General features: G+C 50.7%; 1 protein-coding gene across 4 annotated transcripts in view; it reads right to left on the bottom strand.

Moving 5' to 3' along the window:
• eps8l2 (EPS8 signaling adaptor L2) overlaps positions 1-17,710 on the bottom strand; it is a 282,983-nt gene that overhangs the window by 7,588 nt on the left and 257,685 nt on the right. For all 4 annotated transcript variants that reach the window (XM_086007782.1, XM_086007781.1, XM_086007783.1 and 1 more), the window contains 4 exons: positions 9,972-10,103; positions 9,123-9,282; positions 2,187-2,370; positions 1,772-1,904 (listed from right to left, as the gene is read on the bottom strand). In XM_086007782.1, the coding sequence (XP_085863908.1) occupies positions 1,772-1,904; positions 2,187-2,370; positions 9,123-9,282; positions 9,972-10,103 (609 nt within the window). The remainder of the gene's footprint in view (positions 1-1,771; positions 1,905-2,186; positions 2,371-9,122; positions 9,283-9,971; positions 10,104-17,710) is intronic.

Here is a 17,710-nt window from a genome sequence, read left to right as displayed (position 1 = left end):
TCTCTCTCTCTCCTTCCTCTCTCTCTCTCTCCTTCCCTCTCTCTCTCTCTCCTTCCCCCTCTCTCTCTCTGCTTCCCTCTCCCTCTCTCTCTCCTTCCCCCTCTCTCTCCTTCCCCCTCTCTCTCTCTCTCCTTCCCTCTCTCTCTCCTTCACTCTCTCTCTCTCTCTCCTTCCCCCTCTCTCTCTCTCTCCTTCCCGCTCTCTCTCCTTCCCCCTCTCTCTCTCTCCTTCCCCCTCTCTCTCTCTCCTTCCCCCTCTCTCTCTCTCCTTCCCCCTCTCTCTCTCTCCTTCCCCCTCTCTCTCTCTCTCCTTCCCCCTCTCTCTCTCTCTCCTTCCCCCTCTCTCTCTCTCCTTCCCCCTCTCTCTCTCTCTCTCCTTCCCCCTCTCTCTCTCTCTCCTTCCCCCCTCTCTCTCTCCTTCCCCCTCTCTCTCTCTCCTTCCCCCTCTCTCTCCTTCCACCTCTCTCTCTCTCCTTCCCCCTCTCTCTCTCTCCTTCCCCCTCTCTCTCTCTCCTTCCCCCGCTCTCTCTCTCCTTCCCCCCCTCTCTCTCTCCTTCCCCCCCTCTCTCTCTCCTTCCCTCTCTCTCTCTCTCTCTCTCCTTCCCTCTCTCTCTCTCTCCTCTCTCTCTTTCTCCCTCCCCTTCCCTCTCTCCTTCTCTCTCTCTCCTTCCCCCCTCTCTCTCTCCTTCCCCCTCTCTCCTTCCCCCTCTCTCTCTCTCTCCTTCCCCCTCTCTCTCTCTCTCCTTCCCCCTCTCTCTCTCTCTCTCCTTCCCCTCTCTCTCTCTCTCTCCTTCCCCCTCTCTCTCTCTCTCCTTCCCCCTCTCTCTCCTTCCCCCTCTCTCTCCTTCCACCTCTCTCTCTCCTTCCCCCTCTCTCTCTCTCCTTCCCCCTCTCTCTCTCTCTCCTTCCCCCCCTCTCTCTCTCTCCTTCCCCCTCTCTCTCTCCTTCCCCCTCTCTCTCCTTCCACCTCTCTCTCTCTCCTTCCCCTCTCTCTCTCTCCTTCCCCCGCTCTCTCTCTCCTTCCCCCTCTCTCTCTCCTTCCCCCCCTCTCTCTCTCCTTCCCTCTCTCTCTCTTTCCCTCTCTCTCTCTCTCCTTCCCTCTCTCTCTCTCTCTCCTTCCCTCTCTCTCTCTCCTCTCTCTCTTTCTCCCTCCCCTTCCCTCTCTCCTTCTCTCTCTCTCTCCTTCCCCCTCTCTCCTTCCCCCTCTCTCTCTCTCTCCTTCCCCCTCTCTCTCTCTCCTTCCCCCTCTCTCTCTCTCACATAGAATGAAAACTGTAAAACCTGGAGTATATGGCTACTGGCGATCCCCATTAACAAAAAACGAAGTTAAAGAACCACCTCCTGGGTGCTTAGCAAGAGTTCTTCAATCCCAACAGTTTTATAAACAGTTTTATAAACATGGCAGAGGGTTCTTCAGTTCCCTCGGCAATGCCGGGTACTCCAGGCTAGTTCTATATAAAAACTATCTGAACTGTTCAAGTAGATTCTGATTGAAATAATCTTTGCCTCCCTTAAATACACAAGCCAGTATTTGCGTGGGTACTGCTAGCACCAGCAGAACTGATGCCAGAAAAAATGCCGCAGGCAAAAACAGGGCGAGATCTGGCAGCTCCTCTCAGCCCATTTTCCAAATCCTTCCACCCCAGTACTGCCATTAAGCTAGCAGAAAGGCAGAAGAAAATTCTGCTTTGTATATCTTTTTCTGTACGTCAGCTAGGTCAAGAAATATAAAAACAAATGACATTAGTAGAAAGCATCACATTGTTTCTTACATCTAGCTCGGCCTTCTGTACTTGGATTAGACTGTACACACGAGCACCTTCCTCTCCACACACCATCTTCAGTTCTTCTTTATTAAGGGAAAATATCTGTGCTCCTGTCAGTATGCCCAGACCAGCCACCGTCCTGTGAAAAAAAAAGTTCAGAATTAAGGGATCTGTCCACTTTCCTTAAATTGAGCCTACAGTGCAGGACACACCAAGGCCAAAAAAGATTGGAAGAGTTGATGCCACTTCTCTCAGTTCCTTGTGGATCTTGGCCACATGGATGGTACAGACACTCTCTCTGCTTGATGGGACTGATGGTGTGTGGAAGTTACCACACTGGGATGGGACAGGCTTGATGGATCAGTTGGACTTTTCCTGACCTTTTTGTATGTGATATACGAGCCTGTGCAGTAGTACTTACGATTTGCTGAAGCCTTTCGCCTCCAACCAGGATTTGACATCATCTGAGCCGGATTCATAACCTAGTGGTATTTGAATCGACGATTGCCTCGGGACTTGGAAATTGCGTGAGGGCGGTTTTGATTTGTTAGTGGTTATTAAATGTAGGAGCTCATCATTCACTTCGTCCATCTGGGTCATTATGTCTGTTTAAAAAATAAATCAACACATTTCATTAAAAAAAAAAATGCTTTTATATCAGTAATTGGTTTTCATACACAAGTGAAGATTATAATACAGCCTAGCGGTCACTAACAGGTAACTTCCCTTCATCTATGGCCTTTGGTTGATTTGCCGCTCCATGTGCCCCTGGCCTGCCCAACACCAGAATGTTGACCAACCTGGGAATCAGTGCTGTTCTCTGCTGTGTTTTTGCTCTCCAGCAAAAGAATGCAAGGTAATGGAGCAGCTCTGTCAGTGTTAGTTTATCAATTGCTTTCTTTATTGTTGGTCACAGTACACACACAATGGATTTTGGCATCTGTTGACTGTTTCTGCAAGGCCCAGGAATGTATAATTTGGTTGGGCAGGCTGAAAAATCATCATCTGCAACAAGAACTGGCATTTATATAGCGTGTTTAATGCCCCAAAGCATTTCACTGAGGCATAATCAGACAAAAATAGACACAGAGCTAAAGAAGGAGAGGTGATTGAAAGCTTGGTCAAAGAGATGGCTTTTAAGGAGGGTCTTAAAGGAAGAGCGGGAAATTGATAGGTGGAGGGTTTAGGGAGGAAATTCCAGAGAGTGCGACATAGATGGCTGAAGGCATGGCTGCTGATGGTGGGGCGAAGGGAGGGGGAGATGCACAAGAGGCCAGAGTCAGAGGAGCAGAAAGGTCGGAATGTCAGGTGGGGGAGGGGGGTGGGTTGTAGGGCTGGAGGAGGTTACAGAGTTAGGAATCATATCATAGAGCACAGATGGAGGCCATTTGGGCCCATCGTCTCTGTGCCAGCTCTTTGAAAGTGCTATCCAATTAGTCCCACTACCCTGCTCTTCCCCAGAACCCTGCAAATTTTTCCTTTTCAGTTATATATCCAGTTCTCTTCTGAAAGTTACCATTGATTCTGCTTCCACCACCCTATCATGCAGTGTATTCCAGATGTGAAGTGAGGCCATGAAACGATTTAGATCAAAGGAGTTAGGGGACCAGGAGCAAATGAAGGTCAGCAAGTAACGGAAGCTCGAAGATCAGCACCTCATCTTTCGAGTAGCCACTTTACAGCCTTCCGGACTCAACATTGAGTTCAACAATTTCAGATCATAACCACTGCTCCCACTTTTTCAAACAGCAGCTGTTGGCAATGATTCTACTATTGCCATTTAAATCTCCTCTAGACCCAACTTTTGTTTCTTTACTTGTCCCATTACCATCTCCTTTTCCCTTGCACCATCATCCCTTTTGTCAATTAATCTTTCCTGCCTTCCACCCTATCACAGACCTTCCCTTCTGTTCTTTCCTCCCCTCCCCTTTCTCTGCCTTTGTACTTTCTTACAATCTGTTGCATCTCTAACTTTTTCCAGTTCTGATGAAAGATCATCGACCTGAAACGTTAACTCTGTTTCTCTCTCCACAGATGCTGCCTGACCTGCTGAGTATTTCCAGCATTTTCTGTTTCTATTTCAGATTCCCAACATTTGCAGTATTTTGATTTTGAACATAGGAACAGGAGTAGACGATTCAGCCCCTCAAGCCTGTTCCGACATTCAATAAGATCGTGACTGATCTGTAGCCTAACTCCATCCATCCGCCTTGGCTCCATATCTCTTAATATCCTTGGCTAGCAAAAATCTATCAATCTCAGATTTAAAATTATTAATTGAGCTAGTATCTACTGCTTTTTGTGGGCGAGAGTTCCAAACTTCTACCACCCTTTGCATGAAGAAGTGTTTCCTAACTTCTCTCCCGCATGGCCAGGCTCTGATTTTAAGATTATGTCACCTTGACCTAGATGCCCCCATAAGCAGAAAAAGTTTCTCTTTATCTACCCAATCAATTTCTTTCAAAACTGGGAACACTGAGAGGAATTACGGCAAACATCAAGATTGAAGAACATGCAAACCCGAAATTTTTCAAAGCCAGACCGGTACCTTATGCAATACGACCTGCTGTGGAAGCTGAGCTGGAAGGGCTAGAACGTTCAGGAGTACTGTCTAAGGTAGACTGGAGTGAGTGGGCCACGCCCATTGTCCCAGTCATGAAGCGTTCATCGAGCAACAAGCCGGGGGAACCGGGGAAGGTTCGCATCTGTGGTGATTTCAAGATCACTGTTAATCCGGTGCTTCACACGGTGCAGTATCCGCTTCCACGGATTGAGGATATCTTCGCTTCATTGTCTGGCGGGAAACACTTCACCAAGATAGACCTGGCGCAGGCGTACTTACAGATGGAAGTTGAGGAAGAGTCACACCAGTATCTCACGATCAACACGCATAGAGGCTTGTACCGGTATAATAGACTGGTTTTTGGAGTGGCATCGGCTCCAGCAATTTGGCAGAGGGCCATGGAGCAGGTATTACAGGGAATTCCAGGTACACAATGTTACCTGGACGATATTCTGATTACAGGAGATGATGACGAGGAACACCTTGCAAACTTGGAACTGGTGCTCACCAGATTGAAAGAATATGGTCTTCGAGTTAATCGCCAGAAATGTGAATTCTTTCAGAAGCGGATCTCGTACTGTGGTCATGTCATTGACCAGGAGGGGCTTCATAAGTCTCCTGACAAGATCGAAGCTGTTGTGAAGGCTCCCGCTCTGGATAATGTATCCCAATTGAGGTTGTTTCTAGGGTTAATTAACTATTACCATAAGTTTCTGCCAAATTTATCCACGGTGCTGCACCCGCTGAATGCTCTTTTGCAGAAGGGAGTACCATGGAAGTGGAGCGAGGACTGTAAGAGGGCCTTTCGCGAAAGCAAGGCATTGATCACCTCAGAGGAAGTGTTGGCTCACTTCAACCCAACGCTGCCTATTCGTTTGGCTTGTGATGCTTCTCCATATGGTATTGGGGCAGTACTCTCACACAAGTTGCCAAATGGCCAGGAGAGGCCAGTTGTGTTCGCATCCAGATCATTGACCTCCGCTGAGCGCAATTATGCTCAGATAGATAGGGAGGCTCTCAGCCTTGTGTGGGGAGTAAAGAAGTTTAATCATTACCTGCAGGGCCAAAAGTTTACGCTTCTGACAGACCACCAGCCGTTGGTATCCATTTTTAACCCTAAGAAGGGTGTTTCGGTGATGACAGCACAGAGACTCCAGAGATGGTTCCTTTTCCTAGGGGCACATCAATATCAGATAGAATTCAAAGGTACAAAGCAGCATGGTAATGTTGATGGGCTGTCGCGCCTGCCACTACCTACAGAGGAGGAGGCACCGACGGTTGACCCTGTTGAGTTATTTCACTCGACCATCATCGAATGTTTACCAGTCACCAATGCAAGTATTGAAAGAGAAACCAGGAACGACCCGACACTGTCCAGGGTCTACGAAGTGACAGTGAAAGGATGGCCAGCACATGGTGATCCACTGTTACCGGCATTCTCAGCAAGACAAGAACAGCTGTCCGTCTGTCAAGGAACATTGATGTATGGAACACGGGTGATTATTCCTCCTAAGTTAAGAGAGAGAGTCAAAGGAACTGCATGAAGGTCATCTGGGGGGAGTCAAGATGAAAAGCCTTGCTAGGGCTTATGTGTGGTGGCCGGGTATCGACCAACAGATAGAGGAGCTGACGAAAAGCTGCTCAGGGTGCCAAAAGGTGCAAAATGCACCTCCGATTGCACCGCTGCATCCATGGGAATGGCCTTCAACCCCATGGCAACGTGTACATATTGACTTTGCTGGTCCTTTCATGGACTCCATGTTTTTAATTGCGGTGGACGCACATTCTAAATGGCCAGAAGTGATTAAGATGACTACCACTACCTCGCAAAAGACGATCGCGGTGTTAAGAACGATATTTGCGAGAAATGGATTGCCAGAACAAATATGTTCAGACAACGGTCCGCAGATCGTGTCAGAAGAATTCCAGGGATTCATGAAGAAGAATGGGGTGAAACATTAAACCTCTGCCCCATATCATCCGGCTACAAACGGGTTGGCCGAGAGATTTGTACAAACGTTTAAAAAAGCAATAAAGGTTGAGCGAAGATCAGATTCCACTACAACACAAGGTGGACAAATTCCTACTGGCATATCGAAACGCCACTCATGCAGTGACAAACCAAAGTCCTGCCATGATGTTCTACAACAGGAGGTTGCAGTCCAGGTTGGACTTGTTAAAACCAAATGTGCGGAGGGAAGTTGAAAACAAACAGTTCCAGCATATAAATAACAAGACCACTCGGAGTTTCGAAATAGGACAACCAGTGTTAGTCCGGGACTATAAAAATGAGAAATGGCAATCTGGAACAATTCGGGCCGGACAAGGACCCCTGATGTACACGGTAGATATTGGTGAAAATCTAATACGGCGTCATGCTGACCAACTGGTAGAATCGAGAACAAGGGTCGAACTCATGGTTACGGCAGAGACAACCGTGAAAGAAGTTAGTGAACCTGAAGCATCTACCTCAGAAGTGAATGTACCTGATGATGATGTCCAATCCATAAGAGACCAACTAGATGAGTCACCCCAGCAACGAGAATCAGAGACCCCTGAAAGGCGTTATCCAACTCGAATCAGGAGGCCTCCTCAGAGACTGAATCTTTGAACTGTTTTGCATGAAGTTGTATATATATATGTTATTATGTTATGTTAAATGGGGATATAACTGTTAAGCTAAAAAGGGAGGATTGTGGTGTATGTAACCTGTTCCACCTTAAGAGAACTAGCTTAAGAGATGTACTACTTTCTCTTGGCTGCTGTATACTGTAATACTGTAATACCGGTGGTGACCACACCGGTATATAAGTGTTGTGCAAGGATTTGCTGGGCAGTTCAGCCCTGACCTTCGAATAGTAAAGACCTGTTAAAAGTTATTCTTGTTGTCTGTGTCCAGTGATTGATCCTAAACCTAACTGGGACATACAGACTCAACAAATGTCACTGTTTGACAGCTTCACAGAGCTGTCAAACGATGACAATTCAACTGTCAAACATTTTTGAGAGATGAAACGTCATACGTTGACGTTCTCTGCAACCGGATTTCCCTTAATTGGCTTGCTAAGCCCGCTGGGCCAGCTTAACAAGGTCAATCAAGGGGAAATAGCGTGGGTTGGCCAGACGTTGTTGGAGGCGGGACTGAAACCCAACAAGTGGGAGTCCCGCCTCCAAAAACTCCCCATTGGCAAAATCCCTCCCTATGTTTCTGAGGGGTGACTTTCCTACTTTGCACTCCCAGTAAAGAACCTTGAACGCTGGTAGCATATATTGGAAATTCAGGCCCATGTGGCAGATAATCCAACCATTAAGGTAAAAGCACCTTACGAACAGTAGTAGGCCATTCAGCTCCTTGAGCCTGTTCCGCCATTCAATTAGATCATGGCTGACCTACATCTCAACTCCATTTACCCACCTTTGCTCCATACCTCTTAATATTTTTACTGAATAAAAATCAATCATTCTCAGTCTTAACAGTTTCAATTCACCCAGCATCCACAGCCTCTTGAGGGAAGAGAGTTTCCAGAGTTCTACTAGTCTTTGTATGAAGTAGTGCTTCCTGATTTCACTCCTAAATGGTCTGGCTGTAATTTTATTATAACCTCTTGTTCTGGATTCCCCCACCAGGGGAAATAGTTTCTCTGTATCTACCCTATCAAATCCTTTTATCATTTTAAACACTTTGGTTAGATCATTGCTCAATCTCCTGAACTCAAGGGAATAACAAGCCAAGTTTATGCAACCTGCCCTCATAATTTAACCCTTTAAGCTCCAGCATAATTCTGGTGAATCTGTCATCTACCCCTTACAAGGCCAATATATCCTTTCTGAGGTGCAGTGCCCAGAACTGAATGTAGTACTCCAGATGGAGTCTGACCAAGGCTCTATACAACTGAAGCACAACTTTTTCCCCTTTGTAATACAGCTCCCTTGAGATAAAGGCCAACAGCCATTAGCATTTTTGATTGCTTTTTGTACCTGTCTACTAGCTTTTAGTTATTTGTGTACATAGACACCCAAATCTCCTTGCTCCTCCACAGTTCCTCGTTTAGAAAATACACTGATTTGTTTTTTTTTGGATCCAAAGTGGATGTCCTCACACTTCCACACTTTGAACTCCATTTGCCACAGTTTTGGTTAGTCACTTAATCTGTCTATGCCCTTTGTAACTTTCTGCTCCCATCTGTGCCTCCCATCTCAGTGTCATCTGCAAACTTGAATATACAACACTCTATTCCTTCATCCAAGTCATGGACTTTCCCATCCGAAACTGGACAGGGGTGACAACACTATAGCTATCCTGATAGTGTTGTATTATGATTATCAAGTCCGATTTCCACAGTCATTCACAGAAGGTAGCTCAGGCAGGTTTTCTTTCCTCAATTATGTGGCTATGAATGAATCCATTAAAGTAATCAGATTTAAAAAAAAGAAATTACACAGGTGTTAAAGCCACAGTGGATTCAAGAAAGGGCCCTTTTCAATCTTTTAACCATTGGCAATTGCCTCCCATGAAACTGCCACCTTGGCATCCAGACCAGATTCCCGATTTACTGGCAGTGGACCAACTATGTTTTGTTTGCTTATCAGGATGAGAGTTGACAAGGTGGAAGAATGCAGCACGTACCCAGAACATCAGCCTCGCTACTAGGAAAAGCAGGCTCCCCTGTGAAAGCGGAACTGATAGTAAAACTTCCTCTTTAACAATAATTGGAATGAGCTGTTTCACAATGCCTACATTAGGACATGGTTTCCCGACGAATTTACATTAAATAGAGTTCGACTGTTACTTACGGTCTTTGTCCCTTGAGAAGGGCCTGTTTGCTAGGCCTGGTAGCTCATGGCTTCCATGTCTCATGTGGCCAGGGCCGGTAAAGGGTCCAGTTGAAGTGTAATCTGGGGCATGAGGCCCCATTCCTCTAGGACTCATCTCTCCTTTGTACCGTTGACCACTCTAAAGAAAATAATTGTAGATGAAGCATTATTTTCTTACTCTGAAGTACCAAAACTACCAAACTTTGCTATGAAATGAGGTAGCAGAATAACAGCTTGCCAAATACAGGATTGTCCTGTGCCATCACAATGCAAGAACTTAAGAAAACATGAAACAAAAGGTATCTGGTCCTCCAAACCCAATTCTCCCAAATTCCCTTTATAATCTGTTCTACCATGGACTCGACCCCAAAAAATACTCCTATGAAAAGTGACTAAACACAGATAGGCAGGACAAGCTTAACCCCACCTAAATATAGCAACCCACAAATAATGGTGCCACAACTAAAATCAGTAGGCACATACTCATTAGACAATTGGAGTGGCACATCTTAACGCTACCATCAGCCCCTGGGAGAATCTCTAAAATGGAGATTTATGCAAGGTGACTTACCCCCCAAAAATTCAGTACCTTTAGAGGATGAAAAGTGGAGAAATATAAAAATATATAGTTCTGAGAAATTTCTCCCTGATCCCCTAAATTAATCACATGAAACTAACAATCCATCTAACATTACAGCTTCCATTATTCAGTGTTGATCAAGCTGACTGGTACACAAGACAATCCACTGATCACAGCAACATAGGCTACAATGAATAGCCTCAAAGGTATTTGACCTTTGAGTTTTGTTCTTGTGCTGTATCACTTACCTGGCTGTAAGGATGATCAGGATAGCCAGGGATATCATCTAGATTCACGACACACAGCATATTAAATGGGACATAGCCAACCTCTCCAAATTTGCTCTTCAGCTTCCACCACTGCTTGTTGTCTTCCACCACCTGCAGGGAGAGAATCAGGAGTTCAGATTGTTCGGACTGGGTTTTCTGTTTCAATAGCAATGCCTTCAGGCATGGTTCAGGGCTTCCGCTTGCCTGATTCAGTGTTTAGCCTGGTGAATTTCCCCAGAATCTACATTTTTCGGTGGGCTCCTGCCTGCATGTGGGAACTCTCTGTTGCGGAAGTTGGGAAATGACTGCTGCTGCAGTAATGGGTCACCTACAGCAGCTTAAAGAGACGGGCAGCTATGACAAATAGAAAAAAGGTTGTTAACTCTGACAAACTGCCAGCACTCTAATGATCTGGACATTTTAATTGATGGTTCCTCCACTGATTCAACTTGCTGCTTTGGCCATTTAAAGTATTAAATGTGTTACGCTTGTCCCCATCACACCAGATGCCTGTTCTGTTCTGCTGTTCCTAGTGTCCAGCATTGCTAAGGTGATAATGATGGTAAATGTAATGTATGACGTCACTCTGTCATTATGGCTCCATTTCAATGCTCCTGCCTGTATTTGGGCAGGTGCTTCTGAAATTTGGTGGAAGGGACCAACGGGAAAATGGGCGGTGATCTGAAGCAAGCGGCAATTAGAATGGGTTGGAAGGTCAGGGGGCAATTAGAATGGGATGGGAGGGCAGAATCGGACCAGGGCCAGAAAACTATGTCAGCAGGGGAAGGAAGTTACCAAGAGCTCAAAAAGTATTGAGAATGCCAATGTCCCTTAAAGGATCTCAGCTTTTCAGCTTGGAAGAAGGGGGTTAGAAGCCATGAAATGGTGAGGCTTAAAAGAAAAATCATATGAGCGCACCAGGCCCGAAAACAACGAGCAGAGGAGAGTGGGAGCTGCGATCCCGCTGGTGGACTGAGTGCCAATGAAGGGAGGAGGAGAGTGGGAGCTGCGATCCCGCTGGTGGACCGAGTGCCAATGAGCAGAGGAGAGTGGGAGCTGCGATCCCGCTGGTGGACCGAGTGCCAATGAAGGGAGGAGGAGAGTGGGAGCTGCGATCCCGCTGGTGGACTGAGTGCTAACGAAGGGAGGAGGAGAGTGGGAGCTGCGATCCCGCTGGTGGACCGAGTGCTAACGAAGGGAGGAGGAGAGTGGGAGCTGCGATCCCGCTGGTGGACCGAGTGCTAATGAAGGGAGGAGGAGAGTGGGAGCTGCGATCCCGCTGGTGGACTGAGTGCTAACGAAGGGAGGAGGAGAGTGGGAGCTGCGATCCCGCTGGTGGACTGAGTGCCAATGAAGGGAGGAGGAGAGTGGGAGCTGCGATCCTGCTGGTGGACCGAGTGCCAATGAAGGGAGGAGGAGAGTGGGAGCTGCGATCCTGCTGGTGGACCGAGTGCTAACGAAGAGAGGAGGAGAGTGGGAGCTGCGATCCCGCTGGTGGACCGAGTGCTAACGAAGGGAGGAGGAGAGTGGGAGCTGCGATCCCGCTGGTGGACTGAGTGCCAATGAAGGGAGGAGGAGAGTGGGAGCTGCGATCCCGCTGGTGGACCGAGTGCCAATGAAGGGAGGAGGAGAGTGGGAGCTGCGATCCCGCTGGTGGACCGAGTGCTAACGAAGGGAGGAGGAGAGTGGGAGCTGCGATCCCGCTGGTGGACCGAGTGCTAACGAAGGGAGGAGGAGAGTGGGGGCTGCGATCCCGCTGGTGGACCGAGTGCCAATGAAGGGAGGAGGAGAGTGGGAGCTGCGATCCTGCTGGTGGACCGAGTGCTAACGAAGAGAGGAGGAGAGTGGGAGCTGCGATCCCGCTGGTGGACCGAGTGCTAACGAAGGGAGGAGGAGAGTGGGAGCTGCGATCCCGCTGGTGGACTGAGTGCCAATGAAGGGAGGAGGAGAGTGGGAGCTGCGATCCCGCTGGTGGACCGAGTGCCAATGAAGGGAGGAGGAGAGTGGGAGCTGCGATCCCGCTGGTGGACCGAGTGCTAACGAAGGGAGGAGGAGAGTGGGAGCTGCGATCCCGCTGGTGGACCGAGTGCTAACGAAGGGAGGAGGAGAGTGGGGGCTGCGATCCCGCTGGTGGACCGAGTGCTAACGAAGGGAGGAGGAGAGTGGGAGCTGCGATCCCGCTGGTGGACTGAATGCCAATGAAGGGAGGAGGAGAGTGGGAGCTGCGATCCCGCTGGTGGACTGAGTGCCAATGAGCAGAGGAGAGTGGGAGCTGCGATCCCGCTGGTGGACCGAGTGCCAATGAAGGGAGGAGGAGAGTGGGAGCTGCGATCCCGCTGGTGGACTGAGTACTAACGAAGGGAGGAGGAGAGTGGGAGCTGCGATCCCGCTGGTGGACTGAGTGCCAATGAAGGAAGGAGGAGAGTGGGAGCTGCGATCCCGCTGGTGGACTGAGTGCCAGTGAAGGGAGGAGGAGAGTGGGAGCTGCGATCCCGCTGGTGGACTGAGTGCCAATGAAGGGAGGAGGAGAGTGGGAGCTGCGATCCCGCTGGTGGACCGAGTGCCAATGAAGGAAGGAGGAGAGTGGGAGCTGCGATCCCGCTGGTGGACTGAATGCCAATGAAGGGAGGAGGAGAGTGGGAGCTGCGATCCCGCTGGTGGACTGAGTGCTAACGAAGGGAGGAGGAGAGTGGGAGCTGAGATCCCGCTGGTGGACCGAGTGCTAACGAAGGGAGGAGGAGAGTGGGAGCTGCGATCCCGCTGGTGGACTGAGTGCTAACGAAGGGAGGAGGAGAGTGGGAGCTGCGATCCCGCTGGTGGACCGAGTGCCAGTGAAGGAAGGAGGAGAGTGGGAGCTGCGATCCCGCTGGTGGACTGAATGCCAATGAAGGGAGGAGGAGAGTGGGAGCTGCGATCCCGCTGGTGGACTGAGTGCTAACGAAGGAAGGAGGAGAGTGGGAGCTGCGATCCCGCTGGTGGACCGAGTGCTAACGAAGGGAGGAGGAGAGTGGGAGCTGCGATCCCGCTGGTGGACTGAGTGCTAACGAAGGAAGGAGGAGAGTGGGAGCTGCGATCCCGCTGGTGGACCGAGTGCCAATGAGCAGAGGAGAGTGGGAGCTGCGATCCCGCTGGTGGACCGAGTGCCAATGAAGGGAGGAGGAGAGTGGGAGCTGCGATCCCGCTGGTGGACTGAGTGCTAACGAAGGAAGGAGGAGAGTGGGAGCTGCGATCCCGCTGGTGGACTGAGTGCTAACGAAGGGAGGAGGAGAGTGGGAGCTGCGATCCCGCTGGTGGACTGAGTGCCAATGAGCAGAGGAGAGTGGGAGCTGCGATCCCGCTGGTGGACTGAATGCCAATGAAGGGAGGAGGAGAGTGGGAGCTGCGATCCCGCTGGTGGACTGAGTGCTAACGAAGGGAGGAGGAGAGTGGGAGCTGCGATCCCGCTGGTGGACTGAGTACTAACGAAGGGAGGAGGAGAGTGGGAGCTGCGATCCCGCTGGTGGACTGAGTGCTAACGAAGGGAGGAGGAGAGTGGGAGCTGCGATCCCGCTGGTGGACTGAGTGCTAACGAAGGAAGGAGGAGAGTGGGAGCTGCGATCCCGCTGGTGGACCGAGTGCTAACGAAGGGAGGAGGAGAGTGGGAGCTGCGATCCCGCTGGTGGACCGAGTGCTAACGAAGGGAGGAGGAGAGTGGGAGCTGCGATCCCGCTGGTGGACCGAGTGCTAACGAAGGGAGGAGGAGAGTGGGAGCTGCGATCCCGCTGGTGGACTGAGTGCCAATGAAGGGAGGAGGAGAGTGGGAGCTGCGATCCCGCTGGTGGACCGAGTGCTAACGAAGGGAGGAGGAGAGTGGGAGCTGCGATCCCGCTGGTGGACCGAGTGCTAACGAAGGGAGGAGGAGAGTGGGGGCCAGAATCTTGCCAAAGCCCACTGGGAACCCAGAAACAGAGCTGTGGTCACAAGTTGGCCAAGGACAGTTCAAATAAAAGGTGGGCTAGAGGAAGCACTGCTATCAGTGGTCCAAAGGAGGAGAAATTGTCATCTGATTGATATGGAACCATAGTAGATAAATTAAATCCAGCTGTGTATCTACTGAATGTTCCATATGTTCCGAAGGGAGAACCTAAACTAAAATGTTTCCATATCAGTCAGAGGAAAACTGTTAAGAATTAAGGTGTTACATTTTGGTCTACCCACAGGTTAAAGATATGGCTCTGTATACTGATATTGATGATTGGATATGCAGCGAGATCTACGGAGGTAACAAAAACTTTTTGACTTTACCATCAACATCTGTACACTGGATCAAGGAGGCAAATGCACTCCACTCCCCATCTATGGAACAGAACCTCAAATTATTGGTGGACAAATAAGGGGGAGAAATTCGGTATCGCCCCGTTTGGGGCGTAAGTGTCGGCTGGGCGCGAAATTTAGCGCCCGATGCAAATTATCGCCACCTACTGCTAAATTGGCCTCCTTCGCCCCAGGAGGTGATTGGAGCACTAAAACAGGCGCTGCACGACTGTCTTAAGGCGCTAAGCCGGAGGAGCGAGGCGCTACCTCCGAGGCCGGGCGCAGCACAGGTGCTGTCAGTTAGCGATTGCACACAGACACGCTGGCACCGGTCAGCTCTTAAAGGGGAAGGTCGATCTTGAATTGCAGCCACACCCTGCGCATCAGAGCCCTGAATCTCGGCCTGGACAGACCTGTTGCCACATACTTAAGCCAAGGACCATGGAGGGGGCCAGGGAGCGAGCGCAGCCGTTCAGCGAGGGGGCCTTGGAGGCTCTGGTTGGCGCGGTGGTGCGCAGGCGATCTCTCCTGTACCCGGACAGTGGCAGGAGGTCGCTGCCCAGTGACTATCGAAAAGCTTGGAGGGAGGTGGCTCACAGAGTGACCTCCAGCAGCATGGTGCGTAGGACCCCTGTGCAATGCAGGAAGAAGTTCAACGGGTCGTCAGGGTAAGCGCCCTTTTCAGAATCCTCTTCATCCCTGCATCTCGACCTCACTTTATGGCCAAAGGGTCCTGAAAGCCCCAATGCCCAGCACTCATCCAACACCTATGGCCCTTTCAGGAAACTCACACACACATTCAGCACTTTGCACACTGTAAGGGCTATTCGACCATAGGAGGCATTTCAGCCAAGATCAGGGCTTCACACTGTAAGGGCTATTCGACCATGGGAGGCAGTGCAACCAAGATCAGGGCTGCACACTGTAAGGGCTATTCGACCATGGGAGGCATTGCAGCCAAGATCAGGGCTGCACACTTTGCTCAGACCCCATCCTTTCTCTTGCAGGGCAAGCTGGCGCATAATAGGAGGCAGCAGCAATGGACCGGAGGAGGCCGGCCTCACCTTCAAGCCCTGACCGATCTGGAGCAGCGAGTCCAATGGCTTATGGCAGGCCGGATGCTTGGCCCTGTCACCACTGGAGATGCCGACCCCGTTATGGACAGCAATGGTAAGGTCATCACCTTTTTGACCTCTCTCCTTCCACTTGTTCATCACACCAGCATCCTTTGCCACTTTTGAGCCAAATCAGTACATCGCAGCACTCATGCCTCCCTTGCTGCCACCCTGTCCTCACACTAAAGCCACTCTTATACCTCCCTGCTTTCAGATGCTGATTCACCAGGTGAGGAGGCGGGCCCTCAAGCTGCCACTGTGAGTGATTCTGAAGGCGACGAGGAGGAGGAAACTGGATCATCAGTGCCACCCTCAGCCGAGGCAGCCCATGGCCATAATGGGGACACGCCTTCCCTGGAGGGGAGCAGGGGGGAATGGTCTGAGGAGGGTGAAGCTCTGGGGCCCAGCGGGCTGCAGCAACGCGAGGGGGGTAGGGAAGCTCGGAGGCCGTCTCCCCAGAGGGAGAGTCTGGCCTCGAGTCCTGCTGCACTGAGTGCGGACGAGGTGTGGGTCCTCGCTGAAATGAGCACCCAGGCGGAGCACAGGCACACTGAGCTCATAGCTGCAGTGGCAAGGATGCCAGATTCCATTGAATCACTGGCAAGGAGTGTCCAGGACTTCGGCGCAGCACATGCGGCTGCCACACAATTGCTAAGTGCTGCAATGCAGTCAGTGGCTGGTCTCATGCAGATGCAGATTGAGGCCACACGAGCACTGACTGCTGCCACCCTCGCTGGATCGGGCAGGATTCCCCGGGGCCATCAGATTGCTCCGCATGCTGCAGTGCTGTCCCGTGGGAGTGCCAGTGTGTCGGCCGAACAGGGAGTTGCTGTCCTCTCTCAGGATGACAGCATTCCTGCTGCCAGCACTGTCACTTCTCCACTGCAGCTGCCACCACCTGTAGGACAGACTGCTGCCGCCCATGCAGAGTTGGAGCAGTCAGCAGCCGGGCCCTCCAGGCCCAGAGCTGGTCCAGGCCGTCCCTCAAGGGCATCTGCAGTCTCAGTTTCTGACACTCAGCAGCCTTCCCCCAGCCTTGCTGCAGCCACTGGGGTCCCATTACGGAGGAGCTGCAGGGTGGGAAGGAGCCAATCTCGCAAGCAAAGCAGATCACCCTCGAAGGGCAAAAAGTAGGAGGTGTGGCAAAATGTTGTTAATTGTTTTATTGAAGGCCGAGGATCGTGGTCATATTTTTGTTACTGTTTTGGTCATTGTCTCCAGGTTGTGAGAGCCAGTTATGTGACTGACTGTTTTTTTGGGGGGTTCTTTCTATTACTTTGTCATGCGGGAAGGGTACACAGTTTGTTAAATAAAGAAGTGTCTTTATTCAGAATGTGCATGTTTGCTCTTTGAACTAATTGTTGCCTTGACTGGCTTAGGGGTTGCGGCACGGTTCCATTCAGGTTCTTTGAATGGCAGAAGCCATTCCCTCAGAGGGGGCCTAGAAGCGACTTGCTATAAGCCGCTGACGGACGGCCCTTGCACTTTGTGCCTCCCTCCCGTCTTGGTGCTGCTGCTCCTCCTCCTCCTCCTCTGCTGGTGCTCCAATGTCTGGTGGCATTGGCTGAGTCCTGAGGATTGCCAGGTTATGCAGCATGCAGCACACAATGAAGTGGGAGACTCGCTCAGGTGAGTACTGAAGGGCTCCTCCGGAATGGCCCAGACAGCGGAACCGTTGCTTGAGCACGCCGATTGTGTGCTCAACGATGTTCCTGGTAGCTTGATGGCTCTCATTGTATCGTTCTTCAGCAGGGGTGCTGGGCGAACGGAGCGGGGTCATCAGCCAGGTGCACAGAGGATAGCCCTTGTCCCCGAGAAGCCAGCCTCCTGGGTGAGCCAGGGCCTCGAAAAGGTCTGCCACAGAAGTCTGGCGCAGGATGAAGGCGTCGTGGCTGCTGCCTGGAAAGTGGGCATTGACAGCGAGTATCAGCTGTGTGTGGTCACAGACCAACTGGATGTTCAACGAATGGAACCCCTTTCGGTTGCGGAAATCCTCGGCATTCTCTTGCGGCGCCCGCAAAGCCACATGCGTGCAGTCAATGGCGCCCTGCACCATGGGGAAGCCCGCTATTCTTGCAAAGCCCATTGTGCATTCTTGCTGTTTGTCCGGGGTCATGGGGAAGGAGATGTACTGTCGTCTCCTTTTAAAGAGGGCATTCGTGACTTGACGGATGCAGCAATGCACCGCGAACTGGGAGATATTGGCAATGTCCCCAGTAGCAGATTGAAAGGAGCCGGTGGCATAAAAGTTGAGAGCCACTGTTACCTTCACTGCCACCGACAGAGACGTCCTGCTCCTCAGATGAGGCT

Source organism: Somniosus microcephalus, chromosome 15 (genome assembly GCF_052327205.1).
Source record: "Somniosus microcephalus isolate GS21.2 chromosome 15, FLI_Smic_1.0, whole genome shotgun sequence".
Classification (NCBI taxonomy): domain Eukaryota; kingdom Metazoa; phylum Chordata; class Chondrichthyes; order Squaliformes; family Somniosidae; genus Somniosus; species Somniosus microcephalus.
This window is presented reverse-complemented; position numbering and strand designations above follow the sequence as displayed.